The 24,320-nt window shown below is 36.8% G+C and overlaps 1 protein-coding gene and 1 pseudogene across 5 annotated transcripts in view; one reads left to right on the forward strand and one right to left on the reverse strand.

Moving 5' to 3' along the window:
* The first annotated feature begins 5,175 nt into the window (after positions 1 to 5,175).
* Stam2 (signal transducing adaptor molecule 2) overlaps positions 5,176 to 24,320 on the forward strand; it is a 57,425-nt gene continuing 38,280 nt past the window's right edge. Inside the window, exons 1-2 of one of the 5 annotated variants that reach the window (XM_046426910.2) lie at positions 5,176 to 5,362; positions 5,663 to 5,894. In XM_046426910.2, coding sequence (XP_046282866.1) covers positions 5,843 to 5,894 — 52 coding nt within the window. In that variant the 5' untranslated portion in view covers positions 5,176 to 5,362; positions 5,663 to 5,842. The remainder of the gene's footprint in view (positions 5,363 to 5,662; positions 5,895 to 24,320) is intronic. The other 4 variants (XM_046426905.2, XM_046426907.2, XM_046426906.2 and 1 more) reach the window with 4 other exon arrangements.
* Positions 22,513 to 23,220, reverse strand: LOC124080841 (protein C1orf43-like; annotated as a pseudogene).

Consider the following 24,320-nt stretch of genomic DNA (forward strand, 5'->3'; position numbering starts at 1 on the left):
AAGGTAAGAGAAAAAAAAAGCATAATTACTGTGCTGACAGGAGACAAAACGGAATCATGTAAAATGCACAATTAAAACCAATGAAAGCAGAAAAAGAACAGAAAGAAGGAAATAAACAACCAAAAGTAATGAATACTAAACAGTAACAAATATGCTAGCTCCTAGTTCAACTATATCAATGATCATTTGAAAAAAGAGAAAATATTGGGGCAAAAATGAAAACTCAAGATTTTAATTTATTTTTGGGGCGGGGGATATAGTTCATTGGTATAGTACTTGCCTAGCATGCATGAGACTGTGGGTTTAATCTCCAGCACCATCAATAAAATAAATTTACTTTTGGATGTTAATATGTTGAAAGAACTTCCTTAACATTGTGTTTTTCCTCAGTTTCAATGGGTTGCACTGTGCATGTCAAGTAAATAAACATTTGTTCAATATGATTTGTTAAAATGATGAAAAGTATTTATTATCTTATAAAAGACACAGCATAAAAATAATTCAAAATATATGTTGTAGCAATTTAGAGGGGAAGAAAACTGCTTGGGCCAGGAGTGTTTAAAATAGTAAGACAATGGATATAATTCTTCAGAGGGCACTTGAAGGGAACATTTGCAATAAAAGAAACACTGTGGATACCTTGAATATCCCTCTCTTGGAGGGTAGGCTGGACTTAGTGAATTGCTTCCTAAAAACACAGGAGAGAAAGGAAAAAAATCTCGACTATAAAGGGTTTAAAGTGGAGAAACTTGACAAGCACTATATTTACCAAATGTTGAAAGCTAATATCATGAGATATCACGTGGACAACATGATTTGTGTGATGTGATGAAAAGGGCACTTCCCCTATGGGGTATATTTTCCAAAACATATAACTTCCATCTAAACATGAGAAAAACATCAGACAAAACAGGGACAGTCTACAGGATATCTAGCCAGCATTCCTCAAGACTATCAAGGTGATGAAAAACAAGGAAAAACTGAGAAACTGTCAGAGGAGGGAGAGTAGAGAGACAACTAAATTACACATAGTACCCTGGTGTGCAGATATTAACATAGCAAGCCTGAACTCCTATCTTTAGAATGGCTTACTTGGCTGACAACTAGGAACTTAAAGTTTTTTTTTTCTGCTTTTTATTGTTGTTCTTTTTATATATACATGCAGTAGTGTGTATTTTGACATATTATACATACATGGAATATAACATTTCGAGAAGGTTTCAACCATTCCCAAACAAAAATGGCTCACTGTGCCTAAACTGTTTGCATAAACAATGGGGATTGTATTGAATACCTACTTTCCTTCATCCTGAGAATCTGGAAAGTTTGGCATGTTAGGTAGGTGTCTTCATGACTAGTACACAGTAAAAACCCCATTGATTCTGTAATGAGTTTACCCCATAGACAACATTTTACATGTGTTGTCACAACTTGTTGCTGGTGGAATAAGCAAGCACATCTTGTGTGACCGTAATAGGGGAGGACTCCTAGAAGATTTGTCTATATCCTCCAGACTTTACCCATCTACACTTTCCCTTTGATGATTTTTGCTTTATATCCTTTCATTATAATTTATAGCCATGAATACAACTATATGCTGAATTCTGTAGTAAATCACTAAATCTAAGCAAGTGGGCTTAAGAATCCTTGACCGCTCTGGATTGAATCATGGGGTAAAAAAGAGGACATTAACATAAATGCTAATAAAATCCACTAATAGTATGAACCAATGTTGGTATATTAGTTTTGGGAAATGTGTCATGAGAAAAATGTATCATCAATGAGAAAAACTGGATGAGGGTTGAATAAGAACTTTGTACTATATTTACAACTTTTTTTGTAAATCTAATTGTTCCAAAATAAGAATTCATTAAGAAAATACTGCTAAAACCAAATGCTTTGGAAATTCATGAAAAATCATATACCACTCATTGAGAGAGCATTGGGAAGAACTTTATTTACTATAACCAAAAGTTGTAGTAAAAATAAAATAGTTTTTTTTTTTTTTTTTTTTTTTGTGTGGTACTAGGGATTGATCCCAGGGCCTTGTGCATGCAAGGCAAGCACTCTACCAACTAAGGCTATATACCCAGCCCAAATTACTTCAACTTTTAAATCAACAAGTTAAAATCACTTTATAGGACTGGAGAGGTAGCTTAGTGGCACAACACTTGTAAATATAGTGCAAAGTTCTGATACATTTTCCTCATGATACATTTCCCAAAACTAAGATACCAACATTGGTTCATACTATTAGTGGATTTTATTAGCATTTATGTTAATGTCCTCTTTTTTCCCATAATTCAATCCAGAGTGGTCAAGGATTCCTAATCCCACTTGCTTAGATTTAGTGATTTATTACAGAATTCAGCATATATTTGTATTCATGGCTATAAATTATAATAAAAGGATACAAAGGGAAATCATCAAAGGGACCTGTTTATGAGAACAACAGAACCTAAAAGATTTAAATTAGTCAGTTAAAATAATGAAAACAATTTCAAAAGGTTGAATTCATGACCCACAGTATATCTCCTATACTAAAGTCAGGCTCAGATAGGAAAGGAATGAGACCTTAAAGTTGGGGATATCTGGACAGATACACTTGAGAACTTTGTATTGAAAGATTCATCTTTATGCTATGCTCTGGACCAAAAAAAGTGATCTACTCCCCTTAGCTAGAGGACAGTGGTCTTGCTTTGCCTGAATACCATGCGGAAATTTCACTTGTGGAAGGTCTCTCTCTCTCTCATGAGGCTTCTTCTTCTAAAGATTTGCCACAACCCTCTGTAGTGTTTCTCAGGTTTTATCATGCCTTTCTGGAGGAAGCACTGTCCCTGTTTTTGGGGAAAAAAAGGGTCATATTGTGTATTGGCAGAATGAGAAGACTATATCGGATCTTGGAGCTTGTTTGGGAAAAGTGGCCTGATGTAAAAATACAGTTTTGTTGAGCATAAACCCAAATGAGTAAGAAACCCTAAAGAGACAGAATTCAATGGAAATTGGTAAGATTATTTTTTGTCATCAGGGAGATGGGAAAAGAACTTGTATTAAGAAAAACAAGAATTATATTTCTTTGCATACCATAATTTGTGGGCTGCTGCTGACATATCTTTTAATTGCCCAATTACTTCATTAGGTGAAGTAACAATCTTGTTTTTAATTCTGGGTTGCTCCTAGTGACTATTTAAAACTTAGATATTGAAAGAACTCACCAAAGCACTGAGTATATACACAGAAATGTAAATACAGGTACTTGAGTATGCTCACCATTAAAAAGGAAGATCTAAGAAACTGTAAAATACCAATGCTGTCCAAAGGCTAACCCTCCATTCTCGGCTCTTAAAACAAGCTCCTCTGAAATATCCTTTCTTATGTCTTTTAAATGCTGCAATAGCTTTCTAAACTGTAATGATATCAGATTAGTCTGAAATCACTTATACAATTCTCTGATAAATATCCTTAAATAATTATCTAATGATTTATGCGGTAAAAATAAAATTTCCTAGTTTGATCTTTTAGGCTTTCAATCTGCCTCCTGTTTTCTCTAACTAGCCTTGTTTTCCATTTCAACTTGGAGCCTTAAACCTAGATAAATCCATCTAGAAAGTTTCCAAATATATCTTGAACATCCTAGGTTCAATGATTTTGGAAAATCAGCCAATTCACCTGGAAATCTTTCTCATTTATGCACCTAACTTTGTAGTAAGAATGTACCCCCGTTTTATGAATTATTCTGTGTAATGGTTCTCTCTTCTATAATGTCAACTCTTCAATATATATTATAGGTAGTTTTTTTTTTTGTTGTTTTTTTTTGGTGTGTGTGTGTGTGTGTGTGTGTTTTGCTGGGGATTTAACCCAGCTAGGCAAGGGTTCTACCACTAAGCTACCTCTCCAGTCCTATGAAGTGGTTTTAACTCATTGATTTAAAAGTTGAAGTAATTTGGGCTGGGGATATAGCTCAGTTGGCAGAGCGCTTGCCTTGCATGCATAAGGCCCTAGATTCAATCCCTAGAATCGCTTAAAAAAAAAAAGTTGAAGTAATTTTCAAAATTTAAAAATCAATGAAAAAATTGGAGGCTCTAGTAGGCCCACACCTCAACAAATGGCTTAAGTTTGGTAGTAGCTGTTCAGTTAGAAAGTCAAGGACTTCATTCAAAAAGTTATTGAGCATCTGAGTTATTTCTCACACAGTTTAAACCTCTGGGAATGCAGCAATGAATAAAACTCGATATGGAATTTTATATTCCGATGAAGAGAGTCAGATAACAATCTATTATATATTATAAAATGATAAATACTATGGGGGGGAGGGGAATAGGCAGTTAAGGATAAGGCATCTGTGAGCCGGAAGGGTGCTTGCACTTTTTTTGTTCATGTAAATACCTGGCTATATCCTGTGGGAATCTGGGCTTGTGACTCTTATTAATGCCTGAATCATCATACATGTTATGCACTGCCTCTATAAACTCAGCAAGTCCAAGGGAGAGATTGTGCCTCTTCGGTCTTAGGATTCCCAGAGCCAAGCGTAGTTTTAATGAAGGCCACAATGGGAGGCGAGAAGTTGCAAGTCTCCACAAAGCTGTAGTCGCTTCCACCACTTTTCCAGGTGCTTATATTCCGGCGGGGTTTGGTCTGGGCTCTGTAAAAGCGCACAAGAGCAGAGCCAGGCACTTAGCAAACGCTCAAAACCACATCTGTGCCGGGGGCTCCGTTTCCAGGGCAACTGAACTGTGACGGGAACGTGTCTCAGGACCCACGGCTGCCAGGGACGGAACCCGCCGCCCAGGAATAAATTAAATTTATTTGTGAAAAGAAAGTAGCTCTCCGAGCCAGTTTGCTTCGCGCGAAAAGTCCAAGGCGACAGCGCCCCCAGCTGCGCCTCCGCCAACACTGCAGCTTCCGGGTCTCCGGCATCTTCCAATTCTTGGGGAGACAACTTCCGGCCTGAAGGTCCCCGGCTCCGTGGCTCACGGGGTCCTAGCAAAGAAAAGGTGGCTTCGGCGGCTGCCTGACCTTTGAAAGGATCTGGGTCAGGGGCTGCCACTTCTTCCTGAAGGATGACAGCAACAGGTGCGCTGCGAAGATGTTCGAGGCCTTCTGGATCTCGTCTCTAGAGGAGAGTTGGGGGCGGAGCGCGGGGGCGGAGCGCGGACTTGGAGCTGGCCTGTCAGGCAGGAACCGGGCAGGTGCGGTGGCGGAAGTGTGGAAAGACGGCCAGAGTTGAGTCTAGTGGTCTAGGAAGCCGCGGTGGGTCACTCAGCAGGGAGCAACTGCCCGGCCTTAGCGCATCTCAGAGAACCGGGCTCGGGCGCTGACAGGATGCCTTTGTTCGCGGCCAACCCCTTTGAGCAAGACGTGGGTAAGTGCTGTGCCCGGCCCTGTGCTGGTGTTTGTCTAGCTAGAAAGTGGGCGGCGGCGACTCTGGAGATTGGAAAGCTAACTGAGCGGCGAGAGGGAAGGGGCGGTGCCGCCGCGTCGACGTCGGGGTTTCTCTGGGGGTAACCTGGGCGCGTGACTAGTGGCTTGGGGAGTACCTCCTGCCTGAAGTTGGGGACTCTGAAAGGGCCGTTCTCCGTCAACTGCAGAAATGGAGAAGGTCTTGCATTTCACTGGAGACCAAGTAATTGGGGAGTTGATACCAACTTCCTGCTTCTTCCAGAGCTGCCCCGAACGCGCTGCCGCAGTGGGTAGACCCTGTTCGGGCCTCCCAGAACTGGAGACGTGAACTTACTCCCTCTGAATTGGAACTTCATGTTGTTTATGTATGCATCCAAGCCCTGCTAATGCAGCTTCAGGATTTGCGATTGTGAAGGTGCTACCGGATGTCCTGTTTTAGAGTATGAAAAAGAAAACTGTAGAATCTCAAAACAGCCCCCAACAAATAATTTTAGGTGGGATTAAATATTATTTGGTCTAATAGAGCTGGTCTTTCAACGAGTCTAGAATGAGAAAAAGGAGGATGCGATATAAGAACTTATTTGGGGCATTAGGGTAACATTAAAAACAACCGGCTAAGAAAACATTTTTTGTAGCAGTAATTAACGGAATTATAGGTAGATTTATAGGCTTTAGAATAAAAAAAATTGACTTAAAATTGCCTGAGACACACAAAATACTGTACATCTTAGCAGTGAGCCATCTGTTTTGTAGTAAGAATTTCTTAGTTGTGAAGTCTGTACAAGGTGCCCCATTTTGGCATGTTATGTAATCCCCAACTATGTTCAAAAGAATCAAGTAATATGAAGGTAAATATTTATAATTATGTATTTATCCTTAATCAGTCTTCAAATATGTATTTCTATTATTTCATTCGATTTTTAAATTGGTAAATGAACACAAGTGACTGTCATAAATTTAGGAAGCTTCATTCTGGGGTTCAGTTTCTGCTTTTGGAACACTAAATTATTTATTTCAATTGTACTACATTTGTGAGACTGTTATTTTTTTTATTGTTATTGTAAGGGCTTTCATTTTGTTCTAATGAAATGAAATAAAAGAGGCAAGATAGAATAAGGCACTTGGGATTGAATCCAGGGGCACTCAACCACTGAGCCACATTCTCAGCCCTATTTTATATTTTATTTAGAGATAGGATCTCACTGAGTTGCTTAGCTCCTGGCTTTTGTTGAGGCTAGCTTTGAACCCTGATCCTCCTGCCTCAGCCTCCCTAGCGTCTGGGATTACAGGCATAGCCTAGCTAAGGCAAAGTATTTTAAAATTTGATAACTGTAAACTTTCTTCAAGGGAATGAAATTAAGGCAGTTGCTGTAAATGGATGGAAATGGAGAACATCATGCTAAGTGCAATAAACCAGCAGACTCAGAAAATCAAGTGTCTAATAGTTTTCTCTCTTGTGTAAACTAGAGCAAAATGATAGGGGGGAGGGAGGCATTGGATATCAAAAATATACAGGGATATTAATGGAATAGGTGTTCTAAAGGAGGTGTTGTAAAGTGAGGGGATGGAGATTGAATCAAGCTCCATGCATGTATGATTTTGTCAAAAATGAACCAAACTACATTACAGTATAACTATAATGCTGTAATAATAATTTTTAAAAAGACAACTTTCGTTTAATAGTAGTCTTTCCTGTAAACCCATTATTTTCTAATTGAACACTTATAAAAATAGGTTGAGTTGCTCTGAGAGTTTCTCTTTTCTAAATCTTCCTTTCATTGACACCTGAGGTTCATATATAGTTTAACAGATCACTGATTGTTGATGCAGTAAAAGAGGCATTGGTGAATTTGTATTGATTATTTCATGGGCAATGCCATCAACCAAAGTTCCAAGTGTTGATCATCTCAGATATAACAGAATTCAGTATCTAAAAGGCAAGTTAAGGGTGAAAGAGTTTGATTGAGGCTGACCTGTAACTTTTATTCAAGTCAATGAAATCAGAAAAAGTAGGATGGAATAGTAAGGATCTCAAATTGGCCTTAAACTTATGTCATTGAAAAAAATTTATTTATTGCATTTTCCAAATCTTAAAAGCCCCTTTGAATTTTAGTTAAGTAATACAGAGCATTGTTAAACTCAAAATTTCGATAGGAATGTTCCTTTATAGTGTCATTGTCTTTATCATCTGTTTTCCATTTTATTATTTGTGTTGTTTTTTTTCTTTTTCTTTTTTGGTCATACATTGGTTCACTTTTCATTTGGCAAACATGCATTGAATCACTATGTGTGCCAGACATTGTAAAGGTCTGGAGCCACAAAGAAATGAATACACTATGAGTACCTGCCCTCAAGGAATTCTCAGTTTAACATAGGACACATCCTTTAAGTAGATAATCATTATATAAAGTAATAAATATAGTACAAGAAAGATAGGAGGAATATATGAAATGCTTTACGTCTTCCCTTTATTGTTTTAATAAGGTAGACACTGTCTCTATAAAGGTTAACACTATCTACTTCCTCCATTCTTTCCTGACAGTTCTTCTATTAGCAGGAAGTGACTACCTCTTATATCAGGAAGAAACCACCTCCTATATAGTAATAATTACCTACCAAAGGACTTTTCAAGGAAAAAGTAAACATAAGGGGTAGGCTGGGCATGGTAACATGCCTGTAATCCCAGCTGGGGAAGTTGAGGTAGGAGGATCTCAAGTTCTAGCCCAGCCTGTGCAACATATCAAAATCCTATCTCAACAAAACAAAACAAAAACCTAAAAGCACATGAGGAGCAAAACCACAATAGGAAGATTATGGTGGTTAGTATTAAAGATGTCATTTCCTTGTATTCTGTACTAATTTTTCCAGTCTTACTACAATGGTTCCTGAGTTATGACTTCTTTCTCTGTTCTGCACCCTAACTCCAGTCTTTGTTTGCATATCTTTTTTTCTTTTTTCTCAAGCCAGACGATTTTTTTTTTTTTTTGGCTAGTTTCTGCCTCTGCTATTTACCATTCCTTTCTATTCGTTTTCACTTTTCAACAACCTTGTTATTTCCTTTCTTAAATATATATTCACCTGTGTCCCTCAAGTTGAATGCAATTCTCCCTCTACAAAACTCTTCTGAGACAGCAGTTCAAAGTGTACACTTTTATGTTAAGAGGATACTTTTCCAAGTGAAAGTTGAACGTGTGTATTGCTATATTTTTGGCTTTTGTTGAGTTAAAAGAACTTGAACAGTGAAGTAGCTTGGGGTTTTCAGTCATGCAATCTTTTTCTCCCATAAAATTTTATAAGAAACCCCAACATAAAAGTAAATAGTGATAGCATTTCAATAGCATACTTTTATACATTCAAATTTATAACTTAAGTCAATCCTTAAATGCAATATGGCTGTTATAATCTTTGTAAAATGTTAAAATTCTAGTTATGGATGAAAAGGTACCTTTGACACAATTTTTTCTATATTTTGCTTGCATGGTACCAAAAAACATTACTTTCAGTGGTTACAAATTGTAATTAATGTATTTTGAAGTTTTTAAAAATATGAAATTTTGAGCATAAAATATAAGAAATAATATAAACTTCCACTTTTATCAGCCAACTGTGTAAGTTCCTAATATTTTGATGTATTGGATTCTTTTAATAGAACGTTCAAGATAGTTGAAGTACTTTAGTATTTTTAGCACCTCTCTGGTTCCATTTTTTTCTTGTTTCTCTGTTAAATATTCTCCAATTAGGAGGAATTCTATTTTACAAATATGTACACCACACATATAAATATAATACATATTGTTTTGCCTGTTTTCAAACTTCTTAAAAACACCCTTTTTATTCTGTTATCATTTAGCATTTTTTATGAGTTATTCACATAGATGTTTATAGTTCTAGTTGATTAATTTTAATGGTTATGAGATGTTCCATTGTGTGAATGTGTCATATTTTTATCCAGTCACCTATTGATGGACATAATTGTTTTCAGTTTTTTAATATTACAAACAACATTGTATTTGAAAGTTCTTAAAAAGTTCTTATCCACATTTTCTTGTGTTCATGAGTGAGAGATATCTCTAAGGATGTGATTGAAGAATTCCTTAGTATAGGGAATGAAAAGTTGAAAAATAATAATAACGCAGAATTACCCTTTCAAATGTATGTCTGAGGTTTTACTTCCAGCAGCAATGGAAGTGAAGTTCCTATTGTTCCAAATCTTCACTAATTCTAGGTATTGTTAGAATTTTAAATTTATGCTCATTATACAGGTACGAAGTCATACATTGCTTTCATTTCATTTCAACTTCATGGAAGTTGAGCATCTTTTCATATATTTCTCAGTCATTGTGTATTTTTCTGTAAATGACCTGCTGGTTACTTTTGCTCATTATGCTGATGGATTACTTTTTCTTTTTGACTTGTAGAGTTCTTTATATATTTTCTACTAATCTTTGATGATGGAAATTTGCAACTTTATATTCTAGTTTGTTGCTGCCTTTTGTCTTTGGTGTCTTTTATTGTAAGGAAAATTGTGTGGTTTTTTCAAGTATTTTTTTTAATATTTATTTTTTAGTTGTAATTGGATACGATATCATTAATTAATTAATTTGTTTTTATGTGGTGCTGAGGATTGAACCCAGGGCCTTGCACGTGCTAGGCGAGTGCTCTACTGCTGAGCCACAACCCCAGCCCCAGAAAAATCGTTTTAATATAGTGATATTTGTCATTCCATTTTGATTTTATTTTTATTATTTTACAGAAAGACTTCTCTATTGAGAGTTGTGAGGATCTTGTCTTAGTTTCTTCTGAAAGTTTTATAAAGTTTTGATTTTTGCATTTGAGTCTTTAATCCATCAAGACTTTGTATGGGTCCCCGTGAGGGATTTAATTGGATGATCAGTTAATAATAGACAACAATTAGTCACCTACTCATCGTGTTTTGAATTATCTGTTCTTTCACTACTATTTTACAACCCTTTCTCTCTGCAGTCTGTTTTCTCATGAGTCCTATGCTTGTGCTTTCTGTTTTACACTGTTCTCTTTATCCCTGCACCAGGACCACTTTCTAACATCAGGAGCCTTTACAGTTGGTAGTGCAAATCCCCCTTTCTTGTTTTTCTTCCTTTTTTTTCGGCTGTTTTTGGCTTTTGTTCTTTTGTGTGAATTTTATGACAGGCTAGTTAACATCATTATAAAAGGGAATTTCTTGTAGAGTCTTTTAGAATTTAAGATAGAATGCATTGTAATTTCTTGTTGTTTCATATCACCTGGTAATAAATTCCACATTTTAGTTCCTTGATAACAAACTTATAGTTTGAAAGTAAGGCAAGAGTGCAATAGGATGGTTTTCCTTTTTTGAGGGGGCAGGGGGGCACCAGGGATTGAACTCAGGGGCACTTCACCGCTGAGCCACGTCCCTAGCCCTATTTTGTATTTTATTAGAGACAGGGTCTCACTGAGTTGCTTAGTGCCTCGCTAAATTGCTGAATCTGGCTTTGAACTTATGTTCCTCTTGCCTCTACCTCCTGAGCCGCTGGGATTGCAGGCGTGCACCACCGCGCCCAGCAAGAGAATGGTTTTCTACAAGTGAGCATGCAGTATAATACTGTGGAATTGGTGTTAGGTGAATGTGTTTCTAGCACTGCTTTTTGTTTGTTTAAATAAGATGTTAGGGATTTTTTTATAGTGTTGAAAGTAAATTTTGTTCACAGGCATATAGTAAGAAATATCAGAGTCTAAGTTGATCAACAGTTGATAGTCCTAACATCTATTACTCACATATCAAAATAAAACTTAAGGATGTATCATTTCTTTAACTTCTGTTAATTTTTCCCTCCATGGTTGCCTTCATGTGTGTGATGTGCAGCCCTAGGGGATCAAAACTCGGGCCTCATGCATATTAGGCAAGCACTATTATCACGGGGCTTCATTTCTAACTTTCTCCTTGGTTGCTTCTTGTCCCCACCTCCCTTCTTCTGGCTTGATGTTGATATTTTACTTTTTTATTGTTAGCTTTTTTTTTTTTTTTTTTTAAATCTCTTTGAAGAATGGAGTTTAACTGTCTCTGTGGCCTGGGCAGGCCTCAGGCTCTTTGGCTGAAGCCATTGGACTAGCCCAGCCAAGCTTGATTTTTCACTTTGTTATCAAAATTACAAAAGCATTTTTGGTTATAGTCCTTTTCCTGTTACCGAAATATCAGCTAATCAGCAGCATTTGTCAGACTCCATCATGGATAAAGAATATTGTTTCTAGAAGTCTGAGACAGTTGATATTGCCCAAACATTCTTTTCCCTTATCCTTTCTCTTTTAGGACTTAGTTTCATATTGGCTTACTGGCATCTTCAGCTCTTCTTGCTGTAATAAATATTGCTTATTTTTTTGACTGTTTTGTTAATGTTTTCTTAATGGTCTTGTAAACTTCTGGTGCATGAAGAACAGGCACATCTCTGTCCCTTTAACAGCCTATGGAACACTTACAATTCTAGCTATTGTTAGTTTTGTTGAGCCCTTTAGTTACTTGCAGTTAAGGAATACTTGAAGTAGTTCTAGTTATGACTTTTAATGGAAACACAAAGCTGTGTTTAATTAATAGCTCTCATTTAACAAAATAAATAAATAAGTAAAAAGCACGGGGTTGGGGATGTGGTTCAGTAATAGAGCATTTGCTTAGGATTTGCAAGGCCCTGGGTTCTATCCCTAGCACTGTGGGGGAGGGGTTGTGGTAAGGATGAAATGATGAAGAATTATAAAATTTTGTTATGCAAAGTTTTATTCGTATTTTGTTTTTGTTTTTGAGATGGGCTTTTGCTTGTTTCTGAGTCTGATTTTGAATACCCTGGGCTTAAGTGGTCTTCCTGACTTAGCCTTTTCATGTCACTGTCCTTGGCATTATTTAGTGTAGTTTTTAAATGAATGCATGTAGGATATAAATCTTATTTAGTTAAAAAAAAAAAAACAAAAACAACTTTTTTGGTGGTACTGGGGATTGAACCTGGGGCTGCTCTATTACTGAGCTATTCCCCACAGACATTTTTGGTTTTTATTTTGCAGTGGGTCTTGCTTAGTTTCCCAGACTGACCTGGAACTGATGATCCTCCTGCTTCAGCCTCCTGAGTAACTAGGAATACAGGTATGTGCCACCTGTGCCTGGCTATTTAGTAAACTTTTTATTCAATTGAAAACATGTGAGCTTTTTCTTTTCTTAGTAAATAATCCCATATGGCCAGGCACAGTGGCACACATCTATAATCCCAGCAATTCAGGAGGCTAAGGGAGGAGGATTGAAAGTTTGAGGCCAGCCTTCACAACTTAGTGAGGTCCTAAGCAATTTATCGAGATCCTTTCTCAAAATTTAAAAAGGGAGCTAGAGATGTAGCTCAGTAGTAAAGCATACCTGGGTGTTCAGTCCCTAGTACAAAAGAGAAAACAGAAAGCAAAACATTGTTCCATATGGAACACTAGTTTGCAACTTGAGAATTGTAGTGACTTAATTTTAGTTCAGTTGCACTAAACAGATATTTAATTCTTGTTCTTGGCAGCTCTGCTTAAAGAAATCTTGCATGTGCAGTATTATAATTTTCCTGGTAATGCTAAATACTTGAAGTGGAGGCTGAAGAAGAACTTTTTTTTATGTTATTGCTTTATTTGAATCTGTTACCTAATAATAACTGTCTGTATTTAATATAGAAATTAAAGGTCATTGTGACAGATATCAGGGAATGGTCTATTATCCCCTGAAAATTATTGCTATTTTGAAATAGCCACCTATTTATTTTTAGCCACTATTATTTCAGTTTCATGTCATAATTTTGTCAGTATCTGATCGTGTAGTTTTAAAATTTTTTTAGCCATTCAAGTGTGTATCTCATTGTGGTTTTAAAATGAATTTACCTGACAAATATTGATGTTGGGCACCTTTATATGTATGTATTTGCTAAATGTATATCCTCTCTTTCAAAGTGCTTATTTAAATCTTTTGCTCATTTTTCTTTTAATTTTCACAACTCTTTTAAGCGTGAAGCCATCTTAATTTCCATATTACAAATGAGAACATGGATTCAAATTTGAGTCAGAGCTGAGATAACACAAAGTTCTTACACTAGTAAGTTTTGGAGCTGAATGTAGAGAAGACAGGTCTTCCCTGTTTAGTTGGTGCTGTGCAGGTACTCCACAGGTACACCACATAGTATGCCGATCATCTCAGTCTGCAGAGATGATCCAGCCTATCCACTTTGATTCTTCATCTGTGACTTTTTTGAGGTGTTAGTGACTTCTTCTTTTTTTCTTTTTTTTTAAGAGAGAATTTTTTTAATATTTATTTTTTAGTTTCCAGTGGACACAGCATCTTTATTTTTTATTTTTATGTGGTGCTGAGGATCGAACCCAGCACCTCACGCATGCCAGGCGAGCACGTTACCGCTTGAGCCATATCCCCAGCCTCTGTTAGTGACTTCTTTTTATTTATTTATTTATTTTTTTTATTGGTTGTTCAAAACATTATAAAGCTCTTGACATATCATATTTCATACATTAGATTCAAGTTGGTTATGAACTCCCAATTTTACCCCAAATACAGATTGCAGAATCACATCGGTTACACATCCACATTTTTACATAATGCCCTATTAGTAACTGTTGTATTCTGCTACCTTTCCTATCCTCTACCATCCCCCCTCCCTCCCCTCCCATCTTCTCTCTCTACCCCATCCACTGTAATTCATATCTCTTGTTAGTGACTTCTTTATAGATTCATTTTTCCTTTTTCCTAGCCATTAGTGTCTTACACATGATGCTTCCTGATAGGCCTATTACAATAGAAATTGTACTTATTTATGCTTCTGTCCTGTTCTGTAGAGAGAATTCTAATTCTCTAATGTAAGAGTGTATGTGGAGTTTAGAAGGGTTGTGATTCTCACCTAACAGGATTACAAAGGACATTTGGGCAGAAACAGCCAAGAAGAAAGTAAATTTGCCCACATATAAAATCTGCCTCTAGACTTTATTTGCCTTCATTTTAACAGGTGTTTTTAAATAATAAAAAGCAATACAAGGTGATTTTGATCCACCCCCCACCCCCCGTCACGCCGCTTTCCTCTAATCTGCTCTATATGCCTAACTCCCAATTCCTCCTAGTCCCTGTAAAAAATGTTGGTGATGACATGAGAAATGTAAAAAGACTGGCAATCACTGTTCTGAATTCTACCAGAAGAAGCTCTTAAATATATCATGTTATTATATGATGTTTTAATAAATGGAGTTAATTATGCCATTTTGCCTAGTCCTTCACTTATAAACAGGAGTTGAACTTGAATTTGTCCTATTCTGCATGTTTAAGATGTTCACACATAGGGAAACTGAAAACTAACTTGTTGGGGGAAAGGCAGTGTAGTATAGTGGTTTGAAATTGAAGCATATACCCTGAGCCAGACTGCTCAGAGTGAAATCTATTATTCTACTTATTGACTTTATAATCTTGTGCTAGTTACTTTTCTGTACCTGTTTCCTCATTTATATAATGGGAATCCTCTCTTTTGTGAGAGAATAAATGATTTAGCCTATGTAAAATACTGAAATATTTCAGTATGTAAAATACTGAAAGCTATTACTTTAATTGCTATTAATATTTTTAACTAAATTATCTATTATCCAGTTCTCAGGATTGTAAGTTGGGTTTTGAAGGTATTCATAGTGTAAGTAGGATTTATATTGCTCCTTTTCCCAGAATAAACTGAAGAAATACATTCATAAAAGTTTACCCAAATAAGAACATTAAATGGAAAGGAAGATTAATGAGAAAATGTATTTATTTAACCTAATTACTACAGAATGCTAAGTATGGTTATTGTCATTGGAGACAGAGAAGGAGGTGAAATGTAATAATCTATAAGATTGAGATATTGGACATTTGAATATTTTAATCTAAATTTAACTACTTAAGAATTGTGTCTATAAAATAACAATCATATAATTTTAGTGTAAATGTATGATTTATTCACAAACTAGGAAAAATTGGGGGTGGGTATCAGGGATTGAATCCAGGGGTGCTTAACCACTGAGCCATATCCCCATCCCTTTTGGTATTTTATTTGGAGACTGGGTCTCACTGAGTTGCTTAGGACCTCGCTAAATTGCTGAGGCTGGCTTTGAACTTGTGATCCTCCTGCCTCAGCCTGAGTTGCAGGTGTGTGCTGCCATGCCCCGTGGTTCTTATATTTTAAAATAATTGTTTAGTTTATAATAAAGTGGTTCAAGGGCATGATTCTGTCTTTAGAAGCTGTCAAATATGGTTACCTGTTAGATCCCAGAATGAATTCTTCTTTCATTTACTTGCTTTCCATATTGTAGTGTTTCTGCTTGTGGGGAAAGAAAAAATTGTCTTTTTTTTAACTCTTTCTCCCTGTTTTCAAAGTGTAATTGTAACATTTTTTTAAAAATTGGGTTTTCTTCAACTAATACATATGAAGCTATATTTTCTCCCTTAGATTGCTGTGCTCTGAATGTGTCCCCCAAATTTAATCTGTTGGAAACTTAGTCCCTAGTGCACCCATGTTGGAAGTTGGGGCTTCCGGGAGGTGTTTCAGTCATGATGGCGCTGCTTCCAAGAGTGGTTGATGCCGCTATAAAAAGGGCTTATGGCTGGGTGTAGTGACCCATGCCTCTAATCCCAGCAACTTCGGAGACTGAGGCAGGAGGATTGCAAATTCAAAGCCAGCCTCAGCAATTTAGCGAGATCAAGACCATGTCTTAAAATACAAAAAAAAAAAAAAAAAAAAAAGATCTGGGGATGTGGCTCATTGGCTAAACACCCCTATGTTCAATCCCCGTTACCAAAAAAGGAAGGGGTGCGTATGGGAGTGATTTGCTCTCTTGCCTTTCCACCTTCTGCTATATGACAATGCAGCAAGAATATTTTCCCAAATGAAGGATTCTCAGTCTTGGACTTTCTAACTTCCAGGAATGTTAGAAGTAAATGTCTCTTCTGAAAATTACCCAATCTCAAGAATTCTGTTATAGCATCAAAAAATGAATTAAGACAAAAATCTAAGCATTACTTTCAGTTATGTCTAAAGACATTGATATATCATCAGAAATTTTTATGTTGTCTTCTGTTATAGAATTTTATCTATATGTTCTGTTATTTTCCATGTGGCTGTAAAATAAAAATATGTGGTGATTAGATAATATGCTGAATAAATTGTTCTAGATTATTTCCAATTTTTATAGTTCAGTAACATTTTTACTCCAACAACAAACCTTATAATCCCATGGGCATAGAATTTTACAGAACCTATCTCATTTTTAAACTACAGAACTATGAGCTAATAGTGCATTGTTAATTTGTGGTAATTTGTTCCTTGGCAAGTTTAAAAGCACAGTGAGATTCTGATTATTTTTCAATCTTCCTTTCTTCCTATTTAAATTTTATGACTTCTATTGACCTCTATTCATGTTTCCTAAGCCTATTTCTACAATCTTAGATTTAAAAAGTTCACTTAATGACTTTTAAGATTTTGAACTTTTCAGTTCAGAGGTTCCATTTTTATAGTTTGTTTTTTCTGCTGAGTACTGTCTACTAACTTATTGTACCTTAAGTTTTTGAAAATATGTGTAATGATTGCTCTAAGATTCTTTTTATTTTTCTAATTTATTATTTGGATCATACTGACATCTACTTTTGTTAACTACTATTTTGACTATGGAGCAGTCTTTTGCATATCTAATAATTGTTACTTTTATGCTGGACACTGATTGTTCTTTGTAGAGAGGCTGGATTACATGGTCTTTCTGTAAAGGGTATTGAGTTTTGTTCTGTTGGGTAAGTTGTTTAATTAAAGGATCTTTTAGGTTTTGTCAGGCTTGATTCTATTCTTTGTAAGGCAGGCCCATTTCAATTATGAACTTTGAATTTTTTAAATTCTAGAGGACTTTTACTTCTAAGGTGTAGCCTTTGGAGGGTTATATCTAAATGTCTGATGTGTTCTCTTTGCCTTTAGTTAGGTCAATCAGGCTAAACATGCAAGCATACAAATACCATATGACATACTATACTATATCATACCATACCATAGATTGAGTGGTTTGATATTTGTTCCCTCATGGTTCTAGGTAATGAAAGTCTTAAGATCAAGGAACCAGAAGGGCTAGTGTCTGAGGCTCCTCCTTTGGGTTGCTTGGGTTGGAGGCAGTCTTTCCCCACACCAACCCATGTTGTCATATGGCTTTTGTTGGGTGTATGCACATGAAGACAGTGCCTTAGTTCTCTGGTCTCCCTGCCTCCCTCCTGCTCCTCTCCTGTTTCTTTCTCCTCTTCTTGTTTATCTTTTTTTAATTTTTTCTACTGGGGATCAAATCCAGGGTCTCATGAGCACTGTGCCACTGAGTTACATCCCTTGGCATGGTCTCTCTTTTTAAAAGTAGGTTTATCTTGGGATGAGGGCCCCATTGTTATGATCTCATTTAACCTTCAGAGTGTCCCTACCTCCATATTCAGCCTCACTAGGATTGGGGCTTCATTGTAGGAGTTTTGGAAGGGACATAAACATTTCAGTCCTTAATAGGCAGGATAATCCTAGGATATGAACTTTCAGCTGCATAGTAGGTGATCTCTGGTTGACCTCCTAGACTCAAATAGTGTGTGTGTAGTTCAACTCTTGACCAAGAACTTGTGGCAGATTCCTGTGCTTAGAAGACTGGTTTCTGTCTCCTGGTTCTTTTACTTGGGCTCATCTTCCTTGTGTTGGGATAGGACAGTGTTTACAGCTAGAGGTTCACCTCATATTTCTCTTCCCTCAAAGATCTCAAAACTGCACTGCCTATTATTCATTTTCTGAAAACAGTAACCTTATCTATTTTGACTTGTTTTATAGTTGTTTTTAGTAGGATAGCAAGTATGATACCAGATACTTTGTCAGACTTGGAAGCAGAAGACCAGTCCTCAGTTTTTATTTCCTAACATAATAGGAGGAACTTTAAAGATTTCTTACAGGAATTCTTGTTTTGTATAGTTATAAAAATTTTTTCATTATCGATAGAGCCTATTTTATTAAAAGTTTTGTGGAGATTTGGATTCTTTTTAGAGCTGTGTTTTGAACATAATGGGACTGTGTAGAGGGGGAGCCTTTTTGTTCCTTGTAGTTATTGATGGAATGATTCATATGATATTGTTAGAGTCTTTCTGAACTATTTTACAGTGTATTTGAAGCTTTCTATCAAAGCCTGGTGATGAAATGTTATGATTTACACCCACCGGCCCTGACAGTTTTGAATTTAGGCTCTAGGCAGGCTCTTTCAACACTCTCCCTCTCTTTGCCTTTGACACAGGATAATGAAAGGTATGGCTCCAAGACTGGGCACAGTGACATGCTATAAAAGAATGGTTTCTTAATTATAATATTTAAAATTTTCCAGGAGTTTAAAATACTACTGAGTACGTAATTTAACTGCTATTTAGTTCACTTGAAAAATGAAGTCATTTTTGGCAGGCCATTATAAAGTCTTCAGATTTTATACTTTTTTAAAAGAATAATTATGAGTCCTTTATTTGTAAAGAGTAAACTAGGTTTGACAGAGCATTCAAATCAGGATTTTTCCATTTTCTATGAAAATCAAATCAAGTAAACAATGTTTTTTTCCTATACTTTTGAAATTATCGGAAGGCATTTGGGGGTGTCACAATAGGCTTCATATTTGATTGAATTACATGTCTTAAAATAATCGTGAAAAGTTAAGTTCTAGTAGAACTGAATGGGTTATTAGATAGTCTAAAATTTAATTGTGTGTGTTTGTGTGTTTGTGTTTGTACTCCTACACTTGGGTACTTGCAATTCGGTAGTTCCTGATGCTAGTTTCTCAAATTCATGAGCAAAGGGTAGATTATTATATGTTGAAACCACTGACCAAAAATTTGTGCTAACATTTTTCTATTCCTACCTTATACCATATGTGAAGTTCTAGATAGGCCAAATGAAATTCATATTCACTAAAGATTTACATGGAAAAAAAATAAATAACATACATACAAAAGATAATCTGAGTGAATTTTTAATCTTAAGGTAGTTCAAACAGGATGTCAAGTAATACTGTAAAAAGAAAGTATGGTAATGTCCTACAGCAAAAAGAAACAAAACTTCACCTTAAGAGGAAAGAGCAGCATGAAACCAGTAAATTATATGTAATACGTGTGATTTTCTCTTCAGATGCAGAATACAAAACCAGTCTCTCTCTCTCTCTCTCTCTCTCTCTCTCTCTCTCGCACACACACACACACACACACACAGTCCTTTGCCTCCCTCTGAAGCATTGTCTTCACTGCTTAACTCTGTCTCCTACTTGAGTCTTGGCAGAGAAGCAAGGAGAGACCTGGAACTGCAGAAGCCCACGTGCGCTGCTGCCTTTTACTACCTACCACTTGGTGTTGCTGTTGAAACTTGGTCCTAAAGTCCCTTTGATGTTTGTCTGCTCAATATTGAAGCTGGTCTAGAACTTTGTATAGGCTTCATAGGGTTACACTGAACATCATAGCTCTTTTGCTTCATTTATTCCAAAGTGCTCTAATGTTTTCTACATTATAACTATTGTTAACCAGGATAATAGGGCATGGAGGAGCAGCCAGCATTATTCATTTACTCATTGAACAAGTACTTATTGATATTTACTATGGCCCTAGATACTGTTTTATGTACTAGAAATAATATTGGTAACAAAATTTCTGCCAGAATGGAGCTTATATTAATTTTCCTGGGTAGGGAGACAGACAATAAACAAGATAAAGTATTATGCTGTGAAGTAGCTACAGAAAGGCCTATGCACAAAATCCTACCCTCCTTTGATTTTAATATTTGGTCTTTATGGGGCCTGATATGAATGTTACCCATAACAAAGAAAGAGTCTGAGTACCTAATAGATATAAAATCATAATGTACAGATAACTTTTCACCAGCTTGATTTTGTGCCCATTCTCTTCACCTCTCTCCTTCTCTGGCTGCCTTTCCCTTCCCACTACAATGGTACATCATGCAGCTGTTAAAAGTATTGATATAAATCTATATTTATAAACATGGAGAAATATTTATGATAAGCGCAAACCTAAGTTTCAAAAAGATACATTTCGTGTGATCACAGAATTAATGGGGAAGACTTTCTGAGTTTCAGTATTGTTACTCAGAGCCTGTGCTGCTGCCTCCTCAAGTCTTTGAAATTTTTTTTTAATCTAAAAAATACACATGACAATATATATGTCAAAATATACATGACCATAGAGTGTATTTTGATATATGTACATGGAGTATAACTTATTCTAATTAAATCCCATTCTTGTGGTTGAACATGATGTGGAGTTACACCGGTTGGGTGTTCATATATGAACATAGTAAAGTTATGTCTGATTCATTGTACTGTCTTTCCCATGCCCATCCTTCCTCCCTTCCTTTCATTCCCATGTGTCAAATCCAATAAACTTATATTCTTCCCTCCCCTCCTCTTTATTGTGTATTAGCATATCTCTGATGCAGATGCATATCAGAGAGAACATTAGACCTTTGGTTTATTTTTTGGATTGGCTTATTTCACTTAACATGATAGTCTCCAGTTTCATCCATTTACTGGCAGATGCCATAATTTCATTCTTCTTTATAGCTGAGTAGTAATATTCCATTGTGTATATGTACCACATTTTCTTTATCCATTTATCTATTGAAGGGCACCTAGTTTAGCTCCATAGCTTAGCTATTGTGAATTGAGTGGCTGTAAATATTGATGTGGCCAAGTCACTATAGTATGCTGACTTTAAATCCTTTGGGCATATGCTGAAGAGTGGGATAAAAGGGCAAATGGTGGTTTCAGTCCAGCTTTTCTGAGGAATCTCCTAACTGCTTTTCAGAGTGGGTTGCACCAATTTGCTGTCCCACTAGCAATGTATTAATGTACCTTTTCCCCCATATCCTCTCCAATATTTACTGTTTCTTGTATTCTTTATATACATACATATATATGTATAAAATATAAATATATACTAATTAGACATGACAGTAGAATGAATTTTGACACATCATACATAAATGGAGTATAACTTCTCATTTATGGGTTGTACATGATGTAGAGTTACACAGAACATGTAATTATATATGCACTTAGGGTAATAATCTGAGATTCAATCTACTATAATTCCTACCACCCATGTCCCCTCCCGTCCATTCACTCGCCTCTGTCTAGTCCAAATCACCTCTATCCCCCAACCCCATTGTGAATTTGCATCGGCATATCAGAGAAGACATTTGGCCTTTGGTTCTTTGGGATTGGCTTATTTTGCTTAGCTTAATATTCTCCATTTCCTTCCATTTACTGGCAGATGCCATAATTTCATTCTTTTTTAATTATTTGTATTCTTGATAATTTCCATTCTTTTTTATTTTTTAATAGTTCATTTTATTAAATAACTAATCCATAAAACCAGACCAGTACACTGCTCTATGATCATCTTGTATCTTGGCATAGATTAGTCCAGGTATCAGAACATTTCCTTTTGTTCATTTATTCACAACAGAGATTGAATGAAGGTGAAAGGGCAGATCCTTGTACATGAGGAAAATTGTGTTAATGTTTCAACACATCCTGATTTAAGTGGAGTGTCAGGTTAGGTTGTTCCACATACCACCTACGTCCTTGCTCTATCCCCAATTCTGTCCACCTTTTCTACCAAACAACTCTTGAGACACCCTAAAACCAAGCAGTTCTTGTTCAGTTGAGTACAATAGGATAGACATGAAGATACCTTTCACATTTGGGATTAAATAGGCTAGAATAGGTGAACCATGGCCAAAAACAATTGAAGATTTTAAAGAAAGCTGTGACAGAAATAGAAATGACATCTGAACTCAAATATAGAAAAAAAAAATTCTATTGGGGGGGAAAAATCTTAGCTGATGTTCTGAAAATGCCTGTAATAAAGAGTTGGGGAATGACCTTTCAGATACGACTTTAAGAACCCTGGATACTACAGGAGCTTTGGCTAACACAGTCTGGGCCTGCTGAGCCAGATTTCCTGAGGGCTGCCCAGCAGACAGCCTATCTTGAATACCACAGCTGTCTGGTTCAGTCTGCAGCGAGAGTCCTTCAGCTCCATCACAGAGTGCTCTCCAATGTGTTATAGTTGTCCTTAAAGCTCTTCAATTCCAAGAAATGCTTGGCACATTTACTCTTCTCTGACTGGAGGGAAGGTGTGTCATTTGGATTGTAGTTGGGGAGAATTCAGGGGACTGAGTTAGGTCTTTGGCTACTGACTGGTGCTGTCGCTGAGAGCTCCCAATTCTTGCTTTGACCACAGTGGCCAACTCACTCAGGCCTCTTGATAGCACAGGTACTCTCTCGGGCCAAACACCCATGTCCCATAGTGAGCTATCTCATATCCATCCAGCAGGGTATTGACAAGTACCTTCCACACACCCTTGAAAAAAGAGTACTAGTGTTTTGCAGATCTAGCAAGTAGGAGTGGAAATTCAGCATGAAATGGGATCTCAGAAGTATGGATAGCATCCAGAGCTTATAGAGGTAGTTGTAGCAACTTTGATTTTCCTGACTTTCCAGTTGCAGTTTTGCTGCATCATCTGCAGGGAGGTGGGGTTCATACATGATATCCTGAATCCTGGATAGTAGAATATCAGTATCCTCTTTCAAGTTCTTGGGGGCATTGTGTCCCACAGGGACATGAGGTCCCCTTCTAGATTTCATTGCAAAACGCATGATTTGCCTCTTCACAAAAATAAATAGTAGTACAATTACCAGGCTCCCGTAGGCCATAACCAGCACGATATTCACCCCGAACATCCAGTTACTACTGTATGCTGTGGCCTCCCTCCTTGCCCAGAACTGTTGGGGTTTTCTCGCTGTCCTGCCTGTTAGCCCCAGCTCCACCTAAGCAGTGGGCCTGGGTTCCCTGGAGCTCCCTGGCCATTTCCTTAGCAGGCAGAATGGGGGAGAACCAAGCCAGACCCACCCTGAAAACATGGCTGATAGGTGGGCTAGGAAAGGAGGATGATGTCTTCCTGCTTCCCTCCCAGCGTGGGACTCAGGCAGGCAGTTGATAATTGCCATTTTGACTGAAGTGAGATGGAATCTCCATTGAGTGATTATGCATTTACTTCTCTTTGGATGAGTTTTTGCAGAGGCTTTCCCCTGTAGGGAGAGGCTTGCCCCTGTCTGGTGCTAAGGCATGCCCATTTCTGTGGTTCACAGTAGCAAGTCTATTTGCTTGGTTGACTCCTGATATTTTATTATTTCTTTTGTTTCTCATCTTGTTCATAATTTAACCAGGAAAGGGTTATTTGTTATCTACATGTATAGAAAAAAGTCTACAAAGAGGGCTGGGGATATAGCTCAGTTGGCAAAGTGCTTGCCTTGCATGCATAAGACCCTGGGTTCAAATCCTGGCACCGCCCCCCCCCTCCAAAAAAAAGGAAGTCTACAAAGATATATCATGATTTTAAAAGGGACTGGTTGATGTTTTTTTCTTATTTTTTTGAATTCATAAAATATGTAATTAAGACATAATTAAGATGGATACAGTGCCATATTCCTGTATTCTCAGCTACTCAGGAGATTGAGGCAAGAGGATTGCAAGTTCCAGGCCAGTATGGGAAACTTTGACCTATGCCAAAATAAAATAAAAAGGGCTGGGAATGTAGTAGCTTAGTAGAAAAACACCTCTAGTTCAATCCTCAGTACAGGGGAGTGGGGTGGGGTGGGGAAGCATTTAAAACCTTTAAAAAATATAATCAGGTCTGATTTTCCATGTAGAATTCTTCTCTTTACAGGACATAAGCTGGACCTGATATTCTTCTACCCTTCATAATTGGTACTTGGGTCTAAAACTTAAAAGAGGCAAGAATATATTACTTTTCCAATATTATGGATTTGCCATTTCATCATGTTAA

This window comes from Marmota monax, unplaced genomic scaffold (genome assembly GCF_021218885.2).
Source record: "Marmota monax isolate L192 unplaced genomic scaffold, Marmota_monax_Labrador192_F-V1.1 WCK01_AAM20220418_F8-fsc00048, whole genome shotgun sequence".
Classification (NCBI taxonomy): Eukaryota; Metazoa; Chordata; class Mammalia; order Rodentia; family Sciuridae; genus Marmota; species Marmota monax.